The sequence below is a fragment of the Glycine max genome, chromosome 2 (genome assembly GCF_000004515.6).
Source record: "Glycine max cultivar Williams 82 chromosome 2, Glycine_max_v4.0, whole genome shotgun sequence".
NCBI lineage: Eukaryota > Viridiplantae > Streptophyta > Magnoliopsida > Fabales > Fabaceae > Glycine > Glycine max.
Window position 1 is genome coordinate 9,247,784 of NC_016089.4, and position 19,255 is coordinate 9,267,038.

The 19,255-nt window shown below is 33.9% G+C and overlaps 2 protein-coding genes and 1 pseudogene across 2 annotated transcripts; 1 reads left to right on the forward strand and 2 right to left on the reverse strand.

Moving 5' to 3' along the window:
• Nucleotides 1-539: 539 nt before the first annotated feature.
• Nucleotides 540-1,360, reverse strand: LOC102661506 (uncharacterized). The gene is made up of 3 exons (XM_006575767.1): nt 1,346-1,360; nt 1,056-1,226; nt 540-902 (listed from the first exon to the last, which is right to left on the reverse strand). The coding sequence occupies exons 1-3, from the start codon at nt 1,358-1,360 to the stop codon at nt 540-542; spliced, it is 549 nt and encodes a 182-aa protein (XP_006575830.1).
• A 1,002-nt stretch (nt 1,361-2,362) lies between these two features.
• On the forward strand, nt 2,363-2,943 carry LOC100810188 (probable glutathione S-transferase; annotated as a pseudogene).
• A 13,187-nt stretch (nt 2,944-16,130) lies between these two features.
• Nucleotides 16,131-18,079, reverse strand: LOC100801107 (AP2/ERF and B3 domain-containing transcription repressor TEM1). The gene has a single exon (XM_003518634.5). It carries the CDS (start codon nt 17,620-17,622, stop codon nt 16,417-16,419), a length of 1,206 nt encoding a protein of 401 aa, XP_003518682.1. The 5' UTR covers nt 17,623-18,079; the 3' UTR covers nt 16,131-16,416.
• Between the last annotated feature and the right edge of the window lie 1,176 nt (nt 18,080-19,255).

The window sequence follows — 19,255 nt, forward strand, 5'->3', positions numbered from 1 at the left end:
TGTGTAACACTTGTTGTAACTTTGATGAATGAAAGTCTTATGAGATACACTTCAAAGTTCCACTTCTTTCCCTCTTTTATTCCTTCAATTTCGTGCTCCCCCCTCTCTCTTTCTCTCCCTCTTTCTTTTCCTCCATTGAAGCATCCTTCCAAGCTTTTTATCCAAGGCTCATCTTGGTGGTGAAGCTCCTTCTTCCATGGCTTATTCCCTAGTGGATGACGCCTCCTCTCACCTCTTCTCCTTTGTCTTCCGCTGCATCTCCATGGTGAAAAATCACCATTAAAGGACCTCATTGAAGCTCAAAGATCCAGCCTCCATAGAAGCCCCACAAGCAAGCTTCCATCACCCCCTGTCTGGGCCAGGTCCCTGAAAGCCTCCAAGTGCACGACGTGAACATGTGTTGCACTTTTGTTAGTGAAAAGAGTGCAACCGACCAAGTGGAGGAGATACGCGCAGGCTGCTACAACCCACCGCCTAGCCCGACACCTGCTCTGGTACACCTCCCGAAGCCAAGACAATCGAACATGAGGCCCAGATGCCTAACAGGTCTCATCTCTGGCCTCCTTAGGGCTGACCTCAAGTAGCTCCGTCAACAGCACGACCGCGTCGGAAGTAACCAGCGGTTTGAAGCTATACAGTGCGCCAGTGATGGGAATGTGTAGGAGTGATGCCACGTCATCCAAAGTGATCGTCAACTCTTCTACTGGCAGGTGGAAGGTGCTGGTCTCCCTATGCCACCTCTCGATGAAGGCGAATATAAGTCTAGGATCAGTGGTGATTACCGAACACCTGATCAGTGGACTCAATCCGATGGTCGCAATCATGCCTTCTATCTCAGGCGCTGGTCTCCCAAATTTATCTACTTTTCTACCATGGGAGACCAACTTCAGCTCGGGTCGTTCCTAAATTGAATAACACATAACAGTTTATAAAAATGTCTATATCAAAAACAATCCAACTATAAATAATTACCATATAATTACTCAACGTCAAAATGTAAGTACCTCTCCACTCTAGATGCTATGTGCCACGTGCTCGACAAAACTAGTCAAAACCGATGGGTCGCGTGGCCCACTAGGGAATCCCTCATCAGCAGCAGATGACCCCTCACTACCATCAGTAGCCACTCCCTCTACATCCGCAACATCGGCAACGCCTATTATCTCCGGAGTAACGTCAGACACAGAAGGAACATCCTCATTCAACTTAGGCACATCCTCAGGTGTCTGTGTAGCGTCCTCAGTCAAATGAGGAAAATGAACTTGCTGCCTACGTACTGAAGCAGTTGGCCTACGTCGAGGAACTTCAGGTTGATGAGCATCCTAACTCATGTCTCTGCCTCTACCAATTCCTGAGGCATGACTTAACCCTCTTGTTCTAACCATGATCTGAAATCATGAAGAACATTTACTTTTTTTTTGGTAAAATTAAGTATTAATATAATCGGTAACAAAGCTTTGTCATTACTAATTTGTTCAAATACAAGTTTTGTATGTTTCTTACTAATTTGGCCAAATTAAGTTTTTTAGTACTCAACCAGTTCCTGTGTGATATTTATATTTCGTTCCTCTCTTATTGTGAGTCATTTTTTGCAGATATTTACATGATGTTATATACATAACATGCTTTGTGCAAGTCATGTCAATCGTGGGAGAAGAAGGCATCGAGACAGAAAATCACATGTCAAAACTCAAAACCTGTGCCATTCTATTTTTATTTGCTTCAGCTCCATTTTCATTCGGATCTTCTTAAGAAAAGAAAAAAAGGAACAGAAAATAACCCCTCACAAACAACAAAAAAAATTTATTAAAAAAACACAAAACTCATGCAATGCTTTTTTCCTTTGAAGTAATTTAAATCATTTCATAAAGTGTATTTAATATTTTAACATCGTGTGGTTGCTTCTCTGCTGGCACTACAAGGTGAGAATAAGCTGAAGACAGAAGAAGTGGGATAGACAATGGAAATGTTACTCTCATTGTTTTTGGTCGTTCTCATTTTGTCAACCTAAACCTTGACAAATTTTGTTGTATATTAACATTTGGAAATTGGTACTCTCGTGTACACAAGTCATTCAAAATTTGTGTATGTCTCTTTTCTCGTAGATGTTAAATGAGGCTTATTTATATTGGTAAAGTGGTTAGATCATATTGGAAGTCAATGTCAAAATACTTTACCCTGTCAATATTTGTAAACTCAAGTCACATAGCTTTATTACATCAAATTTAATGAGATGATCCATTCCTAATAAGATTTACATTTTACAAGAAGTAGAGTACCATTTTGTGAAACTTGGAAATACTAAGTTCTCTAACAATCACTTAAACAATGTGTAGTTGAAGAACTGCACCTGCACCATACAATGGGAGAAGTGAAGCTACTGGGAGTTTGGCCTAGTGGATTCGTTTACAGGATCATATGGGCTTTAGCGCTGAAGGGCGTAAAATATGAGCATATACAAGGATAATTCAACAAGCCTGATTTCTCTGATTTGTTGTTGAAGTATAACCCAGTTTACAAAAAGGTTCCAGTTCTTGTTCTTGAAGGAAAGCCAATCGCTGAATCCATGGTTATTCTTGAATACATAGAGGAAACATGGCCACAACCACACTTGCTTCCACAGGACATGTATGAGAGGGTCGTGGCACGATTCTGGGTTAGTTTTGCAGAGGAAAAAGTAACAAGGTTGTTGGCTAAACAGTTAAAATTTTCAATTCTCTCTATTCTTGTTCTCTCATCTGTATTTGTAATCCCAATTGCAGAGCGTTTTTTTTGTCATTCTTTGTGAGTGTTGGAGAAGAGTTTCAGAAGGCAAGAAAGGAAGTCAGAGGAGTGCTCAAAGTATTAGAAGAAACCATTGGGGACAAGAAGTATTTTGGTGGTGAAGAAATTGGACTGTTAGACATAAAATTCGGATGGCTAGTCTTGTTTTCCTTGTGCTAGGATAATTGGATTGGATAATGTTATTGTTTCAATGATGCAACTTCACATGTCAACCATCATTCAATCTGCAGAATGTGTTCACAATAATTTGTGTTTTAATTGTGTTCAGTTTTTTGGACAGTTGAATTAATATCACCTTATCTTTCAATTTAAATTTACAAGCTAGAGATAGATGGCGGAGTCAATAAGCCAATAGTGGCTTTCCTTGCCTCTCCCAAGTTTGCCAAGACAAGAACTAGATAGTTTAGTGTAGGGCACCCAGTTACACAATGTAACTCAATATCCAAGATTGATGAAGGTTGCCTTGAAACTTTCAACTTAGTGCAAACACATGTTGCACAAAGTCTGAGTTGTATTTCATGTATTACAAATTAATTTACTTTTTATGCCCTCCAAGAAAATGTGTGCTTACACACAGTTTAGATAAGTATTTGGAAAAGCTAATCTCTATGGGATATTGGAATTAAGAGTTGTCAATTACGGGAAGCTAACCAGTTATTGCACAAAGTGAAGATCGCAAGAATTTTCCTATATCATTGGCTAAGACAAAAGGAGACCATGAAGCTCAAGTGTAGCATTTGTGACATAACATAGTTTGGTTTCATGGATAGGTTTATATATAGTTGTGTTTCTGCAGATGTATTTTCTTAACACCATGAAGAACGTTCTTCCGTAGCTTCCCGCGGAAGAACCTTCTTTCGCTAGCAGGATTTGTCAACCATGGAAGAACCTTCTTCCACAAGTTCACGTGAAAGAACGTTTTTCCGTGGTTGACAAATCCCGCCTGCGGAAGAATGTTCTTCCGCGTGAACGTGCAGAAGAACTTTCTTCTGCACGTTCACGCGACCTTCGTCTTCTCCCTCGCACAACAAGCAAAACACAAAAGTCGTCTAACCTAAAGCCAACATACACGATTAAAAGAGAAAGGAGGTTAGAACACTAACCTAGACGACAGAAGGCGATGAAAACGAAACAAAAAACCTTGGTAACTTCGGCAATGGAGGAAGCGCGGAGAAGAAATGGACACCTGAGGAGAGGAAGGAAACGCATGGAAAAAAATTTGAAATAAATGCTGGGTGCACTTTAGAAACGTTTTTTTTTTAATTTTTAATAAAGGACAATTTTGCCTATTCAACTAATTGATGGGTGCACCTAGCAACACCCCCTCCCCCCTTAACGTCATAACTCCAAATATCCCATCCATCTCACTTTTTTCCTCTCTCCTCTCCTTTGTGCTCAAAATCTCTTCCTCTAGAGCTTGCATGTTGAAACCCAGTCAATGGTGTCTTGATTCAATGAAATCCTATAGGTTCCTTACTTGATTTTATGACGTATGTATCAATCCTTCTCCTTTTGGTCCCTTGAGCTCATTTTCTCCCATTTTTCCATGAGTTCTCTTATGGGTGTGTTAGGATCTTGTTTTTGAAGATGCTTTGATGTTGGATTAGGGTCTATTAACTGGTCTTAGATCACAAGTTGAAGAGCTTCACTCGGAATTCATGAAGCTCATCTTTGCTTCCTCTTTATTCAAGAACTTGGAACCCTAAGAGATCACTCTAGGTAAGGGAAGCTTTTATTTGTGAAGTTGTTGTTTGAATTAAGTTTGTGACGTTGATTTCGTGATGTTTGATGATTAAATGATGAATGCTTGAGTTATTTTTGTCATTTTTGGTGTTGGGGTGGATTTAGGATTGCGATGCTCTATTTTTAGGAAAAATCACGAATTGCAGAATTTTGCAATCCCGCTAAGCCCGCAAAACCCACTACCTCAAGAAATTTGAGGGTTATTGTATTTTATTTAGTTTTGGGATAAGCAAGTGATTTTTGGTTAAACGAGCAAGCCCCTCTATGTGCAGTCCCGCTAAGCAGGTAGCTCCCATTAAGCCCGCGGAGCCCATTACCTAGAGAAAAATCTAAGAGAAAAAGAAGAGAGTTTTACTCACTAAACGAGCAAAACTAGTTGAGTGATTTGAGTGACCTTGTAGGTGACTCAGATGACCGAATTAGGAAAATTGATCTTCATGAGTTGTAGCCTTGGATATTAGTTAACTAATGGTTTTGGTTTCACTTAACAATGTTGTGTATAACTCTAAAAATGATCAAATTAGTGAACAATGGTCATAGACACATGATAGAAATTGAAGGAAACAATAACCCAAAACATAGGGAATGATATGTCAATCACAAGCATTAAATGAATAATTGTTATATGTTAAGATGGTGTCTTACTATAATAAATTGATTAGTCTATGACTATCGTATTGTTGAAAACCATTATGCCATATTATTGTTTAGACGACTATGTTCTTGTTTAGAGGAATATATTATAGATGAGATGAGAATGTATGTGTGAATGTGATGTTGTATTGGAACTATCCATGTGTGAGAAAAGAGTTAAGTTCTTATTGTTGATGTGTTATGGTCGTTGTTGTTGTTGTCGTCATTGGTACACGGTGTGTGCATAGAAATGTATTGTTGTTTCTGCTAGTACACGGTGGGTGTGCAGAAATATATTGTTGTTGCAGCTAGTACACGGTGGGTGCACATAATGTACAATTGTTGTTGGTATACGGTAGGTGCACAGTTGGTGGACAAATATGTGAGTAGTCACGTAAGTTGAGGGTGTTTGGTGGGCTCTCAACCAAGTATTGGAGGTTTTCGCGGTGACTAACAAGAATGAGCCTATAGAATAGACGAGTGGGTGAATCCTTATAGATATATGGTCTTGTAAACCTATAGAGGTAAACCAATACACATACTTGTCTATATTCGATAAAATCACAGTTGCTCCATAGGATCATCCCAAAAGACTCCCCAAATGAGACTTATGGAAGACCTCTCATATTATGTTGAAACTCCATGGAGTAAAGTTAGCATTGATGTCTTAGTTTAGGGTTACCTAGTTGGTTGTTAGTGAATGTTAGCAGTGATGACCTTGGTTTGGTTGGTTGTCAATGCGTGTCAGTTATGATGATTGTGTATGATGAGAATTTTGAGAGTTGATGTCAACTATGGTTTATGTGATGCATGGTGTTTATGATTCTTGGTGATGAATAATGATGAGTAATTGATATATGTTGTTGTTTACACTTAAGGACTTGCATTATGATCATGTTAAGTGATGTCTATATGTTGTATATTTCACTTAAGATGGTCAAGAAAAAGTTATTCTGGGTGTTTATTGATTATTGTAAGGACAAAACTTTGTGTATAAATTTCTCTAGTTGGTCTATATATGTATGTTTGTTCTAGTGAGCTTACCCTTGCATGTTGCACGTGTAGTTCGTGCATGTGATGATCTTATATTTGACGTATGTGGGGAATAAATGACTTCTAAGGTGGATCTCCCTTTAGGAGGTGTGGTGGATGGGGCAAGTATGGTACATGAAGTGGTGTTCTTTTATTCTTTTCCTTGATCTAGTTTTTGTATAGAGATCATCAACTTTGTCCGTCTTAAGTATAGCTTCTAAGGGTTTTATGTAAATAAAAGTATCTCTTCTTTTATGATTGATGTATCATGAGCCACCAACATTTGATTTGGTTAAGTTCAATAGATGCGTGGTTTTTGTTATAAGTTGTTGGTTTTGTAATTGCAAAAATTTTACTCAGTCATTTCATGAATAAATTAATTGAAGAATTTTGAAATAATTAAAATAAGTTTTTCGCTTTGTTAGTAAGGTAAGTTATCATGTAATGGAGGCAGGTTGTTACACCATGTATTGTATTCTTTTTTTTTTTTCCTTATTTATACTAACGTATCTAATATTTGTTGTTTATTTTTAAATTTGTTTTGTAGAAGATTTCCAAAAACCATTTTCAACAACCTAATCCTACTGGTTATCCAATTATTACAAATGAGGTTGGGGATGAAGTTTTTATTTATTTATTGAAGGTAATATTTTTATTCTTTTTAAATTATTTATAATGAAAATCAATTTGATGTTCTTTTTGTGGTTGATTTTACATTTTTTTTTAATTTTATGTGCATATGATCTTCTTTTGTATTTGATTAGAAGTGAATAAAAATTTGTCATCCTAATTTTTATTACATTGTGATACTATGTTTTGAATATATTATTAACTTTATAGGTAGATATCATTTCCAAAATAGGGCATGTTGGTGAGTAATAGAATATATCGAAATAACAAAGTGATGCAATATTATCTTTTTTAGTAAAACTATATTACACTCAATGATGCAAATTTCTTTTTTTTTTTCAATATGATAATTCCTTTTAATTAATTTATAAACTTATCTGAATCTATAGAAGAATTTTTTACAGTATAAAGAATAAGAGTTACATGTTACTAAATGTATTGAAATTTTTTATTAGATCATTGACTTATATTTTTTTTTCTTCTGATTTTTAATTTCCTTTATTTTATCGTGGATCATATTTACTGTCACATTGTTAAGGCCCTTTCTCTCGGACCACATACCTTTCAAGTTAACACAGATCTGATAAAGGTAACAATATATCAAATTTGCACATTTTTTAATATTAATAATAAGTTATATGTGATAAAATTATTCCTTATTTTTCTTATATTATGATTAACTTAGGAGATTGTTGAAATTCCATATTCTGATATGGATGAAGTTAATGATTTGGTCAAATTTAAAACAACTGAATTTGAAGACGTTGAATCAATTTTTCATTAGATTGAAATTGAATTGATCAATAAGGGATGCTTCTTAACTTATGGTTTCTGTCGTATTGTTAGATTCTATCAATTGAGTGGTATAATTAATCTTTTGTTAAGTCTTAGGGGGGAGATTGGGATATTTGTATTTTTTATCAATTAGGTGTTGAAATTGATTATCCTACCTATGAGGATCAACTTTTGTATCCAACCTTGCAGTACTACTAAGATGTTGATGACAATAAGGTTAAATCTAATAACTCTATTATTTATCTTATTATAAGTGTACATAAATTTATATATTTTGTTTTTAATTAATTTTTTTTGTATAACCAGGTGAAGATGTTTCTTTATGGAGGTCATGCTTAAACTATCTAATTTCTGGTGAATTATTGAAGTTCTTGGATATTTTGTATACTTATTAACTCATGTATTTTTTTGGTGTTTAATGTTTGTTATGAATTAGTTATTTACTTTACTTGATACTTAAATATACGAATACTTTTATTATAAGACTGTTTAACTCCATTATATATATTTTTTTATGATTGTTATGGTTCATTTCGTATGAATGTTAGTCCTTATAATACTTCTTTTAAAAATATGTTTCATCAACTTTCTTAGCTATTTTTTATCATAGAAATATCTAATGAAAAAGGAAATAACCATTCATTTAACAATTTAATTATATAGAAATGAATTTTTTTTATTATTCTTAAACAAAATCTTGAGTTCAAGCCTTTGTAAATGATAAAAAAAAGTGGTTAAGAAACAAGCCACTTAGGTTTTCTCATAAAGATTCGTTTTCTATAACTACATGTTGCAAATCAAATTTTGTTATTCATAGAATTTAGAAATTGAGGAATATATATGATCTTAAAATGTTATTTTGTGATGAAGAAAATAAAAAAATTTATTTTACTATTAAATAATATTTTTATGTCATAGACATTTATATCTAGGCATAGCATTAATGAGGTCTCAAAGAGAAAGAATGTCAACTATTTGAATAACTATGTGGTATATTTACATGAGTTAGAAACTAACTTAAACATTAATAATAATGATCTAGTTTGGTTTTCACAAATTATATAAGTTGTTATAATTCTGATAAGTGGTTGGAAGCCATGAAAGAAAGTTAAAATCCATGGAACATAATGGTGTTTGGGATCTTGTAGAATTGTCAAAAGGTTGCAAGAAAGTTGGTTGTAAGTAGGTCTTTAAGACTAAACGTGATTTTCATGACACCCTTGAACGTTATAAGACCAGACTTGTTACTAAGGGTTTTACTTAGAGAGATGGTGTTGATTATAAAGACATATTTTCACGAGTCTCACGAAAGGATTCCTTCAGGATTATCATGTTTACATGGACTAACCAATGACATTTTCAGTTAAACGAAAGGAACACATGGTCAAATTAAAGAAATCAATATACGAACTTAAGCAAGCTTCCCACCAATTGTATTTGAAGTTTAATAGTACCATTGTTTCCTTTGGATTTAAGGAAAACATTGTTGATCAATGTATATATCTGAAGGTCAATGGGAGTAAGATTTGTTAGACAAGTGGCCTCAGATATCTTAAGAATGGGGGGGGGGGGGGGTTGAATTAAGATATTGCAAACTATTTCCCCAATTAAAATTCTATTTCACTTTCTATACAAGTTACAAATTCCCTTAAAAATCAACTCTTAAATAATGATTCAAATAGAACAATCTGAATATAAATATAAAGCAATAATAAACAAAAGAGTTTAAGAGAAGAGAAAGTGCAAACTCGGATTTATACTAGTTGGGCCACACCCTTGTGCCTACGTCCAGTCCCCAAGCAACCCGCTTGAGAGTTCCACTATCTTGTAAAATCCTTTTACAAGTTCTGAACACACAAGGACAATCCTTCCTTTGTGTTCAGAATTATTTTACAACAAGAGACCCCGGTCTCTTAATCCCTTAGAGAATTTAGAAAGAAGAGAAGAATGAATCTCTCTTGAAAGAGATAGATTTTACAATCTGAGCACTCAAATGATTCCTTATTGAATTGCAAGTGTATTGGCCAAGGAATTCTTAAGAGGATAAAATGTTTTTGCTCTTTGAGAGAATAACACTTGTTCTGAAAAACTCTGAGCAAATTCGTGTTTCAAGTCACATATATATAGACCTTTGGTGGTCATGTAAAAACCATTTGAGAAGATGTGACTCTTAGAAATATTTTTTTTGAAAATCTCCTCTAGTAATCAATTATAGGATTTGTGTAATCGATTACAGGTTTTAAAATTTGAATTAAAACGTTTATTAACTGCTGGTAATCGATCACCAATATTGTGTAATCGATTACACAGTCTAAAATTTGAATTCAAATATTTTAATAGCTATTGTAAACATTTTTTGCCACTGGTAATCGATTACATCCTCTGGTAATCGATTACCAGAGAGTAAATCTCTTGAAAAACACTTTTTAACATAAATTACTTGGCCAAACCTTTTGCTTTATCAATTAGGAATTCCCTTCCTAAAATACTAGTGATCATCTTGATGTTGTGTCTTGTATTCTTGAATCATTGTCTTGAATTTAAACTTGAACAACGCATTTGCATCATTTGCATCAAATCACCATGATCATCATCAAAACATCAAAGTCATTTGCTTCTACAAGATTATATTTCTAGTTTTATATGTTGATGATATCTTGCTTGCTACTAATGATCTTGGTCTTCTTTATGAAATTAAGAAGTTTCTCTCAAGTTAGTTTGAAATAAAGGATATGAATGAGGCAAGCTATATATGTGATACGAATAGAAATATTCTGAAATGGTACACATGGACTATTGGGCTTGTCTCATAAAACATATATATCAATAAGTGCTAGAGAGATTTAAGATGCAAAAGTGCTCAAGATCACTTGTTCCAATTTAGAAAAGAGACACGCTAGTCTCGCATAATGTCCTAGAATGAGTTGGAACGAAAACAAATAAAAACAATTTTGTATGCATCAGTTGTTGAAAGTATTATGTACGCATAGGTCTGTACTCAATCAAACGAAACTTTGCAGCTAGAATGTTAGAAGGATATTAATGAAACTCTGGAAAGCTGCAAAGAATGGAATGTTTTGAGAAACTTATGAGGAACAAAGGATCACATGTTTACATATATAGAACTTTTGATCATTATGGAAGTTGAATTAGTAGTATATTTTGAGGCTACAATTCAAGCCGATTGACTGTAAAAAATTATTTCATGGTTGCAAAGAATGTTTTGAGACACTTACTCTATAACAATGTTTTTCTAAGAACGACAAATACTTTAAAGGTGCTAAGAATGTGAAATTAATTGAAGAACTTTGTCGTGAAAGAAGTTCAAAAAAAAAAATTGTCAATAGAATGTATTAGCACAAACCTTATGATAGTTGATCTTTTGGCAAAGGAATTACGAACCAAGACATTTATTAAGCATGCCGAAAAGATGAGCATTATTGTTAAATAAAGATTCTTGAATGTAACGTTATTCAATATTATGTTAGTGATACTTTAAGTTCAATTATGATATGTTTCTGATTACCTGTTCTGAATGTTTGCATGTATATTTGTATTAGTAATGTAAAAACATGTATTGTCTTAAATAAAGATATTATAAAATTATGATGTGTCCAACGTATGAAACAATTTAGTCCTTTAAATGCACATTATATTAGTTTAGTTTATTTATTTATTTGTCCATGGTGTTAGATAATATCACATGAGTCAAGTGGATGAATGTAAGATTTAATGTCTCATTTTGTGAGACATGAAACTTATTAAGGCCTAATAGATAAATAAATAATAATTATGGATTAAATAGTTAATGGGCTTAAGTTGAGCAATTTCTTAAGATAATTGTTATTTGATGTGAGTAATACTACTCACTAACATGAAATGAAATAAGGTGTCATTTCTTACATTAGAATATTTTTTCAACCCTAACCACTATCACAAAAGATATAAAGAATAAAAAATGATCAAAAGAAGCGAAATCTTAATTTTCTCCTCTATAAAAAATAAAGCGCACTCAAGAAAATTTTGACTAAAAAAATATATACCCACTGATTATTTATTATATATAAGAATCATTAATTTCAAAATCTTATTTAATTTTTTTATTATTAATCCCAATAAGACTCTGACTTACACAGAGGACTTACAAATTCAACTAGTGTTACGTGCCAATCAGATCTGACTTTTAAGGAATTAATAGAATATAGATACTTTGTGAATTGAAAATTTTCACCATGCATGTATGACTTTCCTCATAATTTCATAAAGCTTTTGTTCAGAAATTTGATTTACTTTGGAGTTTGGACTAGCCCCATAATACTTAGTTGAAAACAGATATACCCTCCGCATTGTCATGATTGAGAGTTATCTTTTATAACAACAATTGTGATTAGATGTAGTTTTCAAAATTTGTGATTAAAATGTAGTTTTTAATCTCTCCGGACAGACATTGTCAATATTATTTTTTACGTGGCGTTTAGTCCAAGAGATTAAAAATATTGATTTTTAAAAGTTCAGATCAATTTTTTTATGATAAAATATAAGAAATGGAATCAAGAATTTTATAAAATACAGAAACTAAAAACATTTTTTTTTCTTTTTTAAAATCAGTTAGGGTAAAACAGTTTAAAAACTGGATACACTAAAGATGGATCACCTTTACTATTAGTATAGATAACCCATGCGTGAGACTTTCTATCATATAAATGTTGCCTTGCATCTAGACACTCTCTTGTCCGTACGTACAGTTTAATTATTGTGTATAACACACTCCGGTCCTACAATTGATTCAGTTTATTTAAGTTTTTTAAAAATATTAGTGCAGTAATTATTGCTGGAAAACTATTCTTTTTTAACATGCAGCGTGTATTATTTTCAGCTGGTTTTCTTTATTATATGTGTTGTTATTGAAAGTTGTTAAGAGTTGTCTAATTAATTAATTAATTAATTCTGTGTTGTGCTACCCAATTCAAAGAAAATATATCAAATGATCAATTTTCATAGCATGATGAAATGTAACATGTGGCAGGACATGAACTGCAGAATTAAGTCATTAAAAATCCTAATAAAAACAAGATGACATTTGTTAGGATTATGACATCCCGTGAACTGCTTGCGTGGAAACGGTAAGGAAGGTGCTGGCAAATTGAATTGATCATTCATTACAATTTAAAATATAAATTTCAACCTATAAAAATATCGTATTGTTATATACTACTATCTGTGAGAAGATTTTTCGTTTGACAAATAAAATATAAATGTTGGAACGTTGTCAACTTTAACTAATGACGTAGGTGCTTATTCATAATCTTGGGTTTGACTAACGCATGGTCAACGGCATTTTTAGACAAAAACATTAATTGTAACGTTGTTCACTAGCTAGATAGTTCGGCCCTAACTCATAATGTCAACTGCAATAACAACATTTAATTTGTAGCGTGAGATAAATAAAATTCTTATAAAATAATCAAAATAGTACGAAATGTTTAGTGTAAATTATCCCACCCAGTAATGATGGTAATCTAGTTGTAATGGCGTCTATTACATGCACATATTCAAATAATATATATATTGTTCTTAATTTCATACAGAACTTGTAAGACTGAAGGACTAACGTACTTTAAGGCATTTAAAACAATATATCTTGTATCCTGTTATTTACTTATTCCCGATTTTGCTAGACATTTAATTTAACTATTATTATGTTGAAGTTTTCTTTTAATTTAACAAAGGTTTGATCCCTCTAAGAATCGAATTAATATTTCACTAGAACTGTGAATTTGAATTTTACTATCAATGTAAGAACTTTAATGTAAGAACTTTATTGGTGGCTCTAGAGGTATGTCTTAATTTTGACGAGTCTCTGAATTCAACTCCCCTAAATTTTTATGTTCAAGTTAATTTTCTGGTAAATGGAAAAGGATTAGTCATTTATAAAAGAATAAAAAAAAAAGAGAGAAGCCCAAATATCATGCTAATAAATGATTAAATATTCTCACATTCATCTGTGTGAGGATATTTCTTCTTCTTTTCTTTTTTTTATAATAAGTGTGAGGATATTTCTAGAAAAAGAAAAAATAATTAACTGAATCTCAACTGGCTAGGTATGCTTTGAAGCCTATAATATTTAAGACATAATCCGACATTTGTGTAGCCATAGCACTCTATGCATATATTAATGAATCAATATAGGCATATAGTAGTTTGCCAAAAGAATATTATCGAAAATTAATTTGGTCCCTTCCGATTCGGTGTATCAACATGTAGATAGTGATTTGACCATTGAGATGCTTTGAATTTTTTCTGTTTAAAGAAGCAATGCACAATGAACTATTATTAACATATATAAGTAATCTCTACAACGACACAATTGTGCATATTTAGAGTAGTGTTGACTTTAGTTTTTTTTTTCAGAATAAAAAATCCATTATTATTATTGTTGTTATGCACGTAGAATTCAATGAGTTGTTCTATAACTTCTGAAACTAAAGTCGTGAGTTTAAAAGTAGAAAAAAAAAACATTAGATTTAGAAAAGGAGGGAATTTTTTTTAATAAAAATAAATATATTCTATTAGATCTTCATGTTTAAACATTAGCTATGACTAAACTTTACACCCCCATAACATTTAGATTTAAGCGCACTCTTACATTTACTCCAAATCTTGTAAGCAATGTGCCAACACCCAAAAGAAAAAGAAAATACTGTACTAAAAGTTCATTGATTCCAAAAGCACATTGCCTGAACTAGTGTAGAGAATATAACGAAGAATAAAAACACAAGAATATGTTGTGTATTAAAGGGATATGGATAAGTTATCTGATATCTGTCAACATTATTCTTTCCGAAATTTGACGAGAAGATAATTCAAATTAAAAAGTATAGTACACAGTAACAAATTAAAAAGTAATTCAAATTTAAACTTTCATGTGTAATGTTTAAATATTAGACAGGATAAACACAATGTTTTACATTCAATAATTTATAAAAATAATTTGTATAAATCATCTGTATCTTCTGTTTGAAGATAATCTGATCATGATAATATTATTATGAATAATAAAAAAATTTCTTCAAATATTTCATATAGAATATTCATATTTAAGTTTCAAATTCAAAATTATTATTTAAGTTAAAATAATTTTATATCAGTTAATTTATACGTTTGTCGATAATAATTCACAATTTGAAACAATTAGTGTTAAATGGTTAATTATGAGGTGAGAGTAATGTATAGAGCATATGCGTAGAATCGTGGTTTTCAAAATGATATTGGTATTCGCAATACATATAACACGTCTCGAGCAAAATCTGGGTTCCAGATTCTGCAATAGTGCCGAATGATGCCACAAACAAAGCTTCATGTAAAGTTGACCGTTCCAAAAGCGACGTACTGAGAAGAAGGGTTGATTTTTATGATTAGAAGCGATGTGGGCATGTACAGTGTACACAACACAATCACACCATGCCCACTTGCCAACCAGCCTCTTTCTTTATTGGACAAATGTCTCATTATCAACTTCTTCACACTTTCTTAGGTCTGGGTCCCTCTTCTCCTCCTCTTGCACCAAATCCAACCCCTCTTTCCTTTTTTATTTTATTTATTTTTCATACAATCATAATGTTTTTTAAGCAGGAATCTAATTCAATTTATTAAATATCATAATGTCTAATTCAATTGGTTAAACAAAATATATAAATATTATAAATCTCCTGTTATTATTCAATTCCTACGTATGAAAAAAAACTAACGTCCTTATGATATTAATTAAGAAATTAAAAAGGTTTAAATAAATATATTTTTGATACCTTGAAAAATAAATTATTTTTATTTTACCACCCAAGGTCAAGGTCGTTGAAGCTCCTAGACAAGGTGTGTGGAGAAGGAGCAGGAAGGAGTATTTTGGAAGAGGGTGAGAGAGAAAGAGAAGGAGAGAAAGGAGAACCGGAAAAGAGATATTTAGATTTTTTAAATATTTTAAATAATAAAAAATCAGATATTAAATTTACCAATTTACCAATTTATTAGTAATTAGACATTAATAATGTAATATTTCATCTGACGTATTATTACTTCACAAATTAAATTAATGATAAATGCTAAAATTAAACATAAAAAAATCAGATATTTAAATGAAAAAAAATAAAATTTAGATAATAAAATATAACTTATTTTTTAGATATAAAAAACATATTTTAAGTCAAATAAAAAATATTGATTATAAAAATTATAAAAAATACAAATAACATATTTAAAACACTTGGTAACATTTGTCTAATTATAATAGCAATTCTCACAACCTGACAAAATGCCTCATTATGATTACCCAAAATACACCACGAAAATTAATTAGTTTCCTCAACCATCATACTACTTTTAATTCACCAACCAAAAAAATTGTTTGTTGTGTGCGCGTTCAACAATCAACAAAGATATTTTTGGAAACCCATGTTTACTTCCCTCAACCCCCACACAACTAAAAAAAGAAAAAAAAACAACATCAGATGCCATGAACATACATTCAACAATATTATCAACATATACCATTAAACAGTTTTCATATGATATCTTTTATTTTTATTTTTCTTCTCCCCTTCTTAAAACCTTTTTTCTTCTTCTTGTACAGTTTTTGTTACATTACACCTAATTTCAACATCTAATAATATTAAGTAATATACAATTCACCTTTTGCACTTTGCAGCAACTTGCCATGCCACTACACCGCCGTTCTTGTACCTTCTTTCTTTCATCAGTCACAAAAACTCCCGAAAAAAAAAAAGAAAAAAAAAACCTAACGTAACGTTACAAAGCACCAATAATCTTAGGTTTCTTGCTACACTCTAACGAGAACAGTTCCATTTCTCTTCTCTTGCCATTGCAGCACCCACTTGCATTATTGTTATTGCCAACAATAGTATCTGAACCGGGTAGTTTCAAAATGTTAACCCCAAAGAGCCGAACCATCTGGATCGGTTCGACAACCGGTCCGACCGGTCCGAACAACGCGACCTCGTTGTTAACAACATTCCTCGTCTTCCAATCGATGTAAAGCTGCTTGTCCGGTCCAGTGGACCGGTGAAAACAAACCGTGTCACCAGCTTTCAGATTCTTCTCCTTAACGAACCGGCTCCAACCTTTGGTTAAGACGTAACTCTGGCTACTGTTCCAATACGAGTAACGAAACCGCCACACTTTCCCTCCAACGTCTTCGAAGTTCAACAAAACGCCCTTCGCCGCCGTCGGCGTCGCCGTCACCGCCGCTATCGTCGTCGCGCTAACGCCGTTAGAGCTCTGTAACGGAAAGTGCTTCTCCGCGTGCTGCTTCGGTATCACCAAACGGTTCAATTTCCCAACGTCGCTCGGCGTAACAGCCTTCTCGAATAGCTGCTCACGTGCCTTAGTAAAGCACGCGCCGGAAATTGAGTTTGCGGTGCCGGCGGCGGCGGAGCCTCGCCGCCGGACGACGCCGCGGCTGCGCTTGCTCTGCTCCAGCTCGTCATTGTACGTGTGCTTTCGCAGCATGTCGACGATCTCGGGTTTGGAATGCGAGTTGAGAAACTCCGATTCTCCGTCGTCGTCGTCGGCGCCGGCGAGCGGCTTGAAGTTCGTGACGGCGTCCTTGCCGCGGAACCGCTGCGCGGCGATGTCGTACGCACGCGCCGCCTCGTCTTCCTCGTTGAACGTTCCAAGCCACACGCGCTGGTGCTTCTCGTAAATCTGCGCACCCCAGCGGCCGTTGGGCTGGGGCACCACGCCCTTGTACTTCGACGAGGGGAGTTTCCGCGACTCTACCTCAGCGCCGCTGCCGCCGCCATCAGGATCCACGACTGCGCTCGCGCCGCTTCCAACACGGCATAGTCTGTTTGACGGCGGCGGGGACAGAGAAACCTTCTCCGACGATGTAATCATCGAAGAAGGCTTCGCTTTCTCCGACGATGACGTCGGAGAAAGACTTATAGAGAGTGACTCAGTGGTGGTGCTCTCATCCATGCAACTAATTGCATCCATTTTTGTTATGTTGATTAGATTGTACGGATTCTAAGAAACAAGAGAGAAGAAATCTAGAGAACAAAAGAAGAGAAGAGAGGGGAGGATGGTTTGTTACTTTGTTTGACTAAGAGGTAGCAAAGAGAGATGAGTTTGGGTGGGAATATGGGTTGTTTGAGGAAGGAATATATATAGAAGGAAACTGTCCCTAGTAAATGTGTTATTTTAATATTATCCCAAGTGGAAAATGAAATATGCTTAGTTGGGACAATTTATTAATGATGAGGTGATATTAATAATTAGTTGCATAGTTTTTGTTTAATAATAATGTGATATATTTAAGAGAGAGAGAGAGAGGGATGGTGTGGGTCAACTGGAATGGGGGAGGGACTAGGAAGATTCATGGTGTGATAGTGGGGACTGTGAGGAATGGGAAGAGGGTAAAAAGGAGAAGAGGGGTGGTGGGTCTTTGCTCTCTATTGTGTTGTGATGAGTGGAGAATAGGGTTATGTTATGACTTAGTGTTATGTTTGAGTTATGGGCTTTGTATGTGAGGTGGGACCCATTTATTTAACAAGTTGATGGGGTTCACATGAGGAGGGTGGACCTTGATTTAGTTGAAGTTCATCCCCCCTGAACCTTTGCTGCTACTGTGCACACATCTCTTACTTTGTATATCTCAATAAAATGTAAATTCTCACCAGTTTAATTAATTTACTTTTATTTATTTATTTTAAGTAGTAATAAATATGTCCTAGATCAAAATCCACTCTATTATTTGCTCTTGCTTTTATTTGGCGAATCTTGGTAAACATTATAAATATTAGTAAGTGAAAAGGGAAAAATAATGGGTGAGGGGATTGTTTTCCTTCCACTTGGATGGGTCGTGGGGCTATGGTTTTATTGAGGGATGGATAGGCATTGAAGAAGGGACATGCTCATCCAACAAGAAAATTCTTACCCCCCACTTGGCTTCATCTCATTCGCCCTTGCCAAGTTCCACTTTGTCTTATTAGCCAGGTTCACCCAAGTATCTTCTCACCAAAATAAAACAAAACAAGAGAAAAAAAAATTAAAAATTTAGAGCAAGCAAAAAATCTAAAAAAACCCACCACCATTTCATAATTCTCTCCAATTACATGGACGTTTCGTTTGCTCAAGTGGGGGGGAAGGATTACATGGACGTTTCGTTTTGCTCAACTGGGGAGGGGGGGTTGTTTCTCTTTGTTTGTTATGTATGCATTCATTGTTCAAAATGAAACTTCTTAGAATGACTTGGAATGGTTCAAGGTACGGATTGAGACAACCCTTGTGGTGCATTATTATTGGCTCTCTCTCTCTCTGGCTATTAGCAATCCTAGCCATTTATTGATCCATGGAAAGAGTGTTTTGACGTGTACTAAGTTAAGGGGTTGTGGGCCACCTTTTTTGTGTGTATGAATCATATTATCATTGTGGATGAGGTTACATAGAAGGACAAGTTTGAGAAAACGAGCAAGTACATGTTTGATTTTCGGATAAAAAAATGTTTTTTTAAACAAAAATAATTTTAATAGAAGATTAGAACTTTTCTTTTATTTTTATTTATTAGATTTTCATTAAAACATGTGCATATATATATTAATTTTAACATACACTTAATAACCACATCGGT

Bases quoted from the DNA above. Each gene is read 5' to 3' on its own strand.
- LOC102661506 (XM_006575767.1), bottom strand. The intron at 903-1,055 runs GTTTTGACTAGT...TATTCAATTTAG, and splicing joins GTGGGCCACGCGACCCATCG to GAACGACCCGAGCTGAAGTT.
- LOC100801107 (XM_003518634.5), bottom strand. From the start codon at position 17,622: ATGGATGCAATTAGTTGCATGGATGAGAGCACCACCACTGAGTCACTC.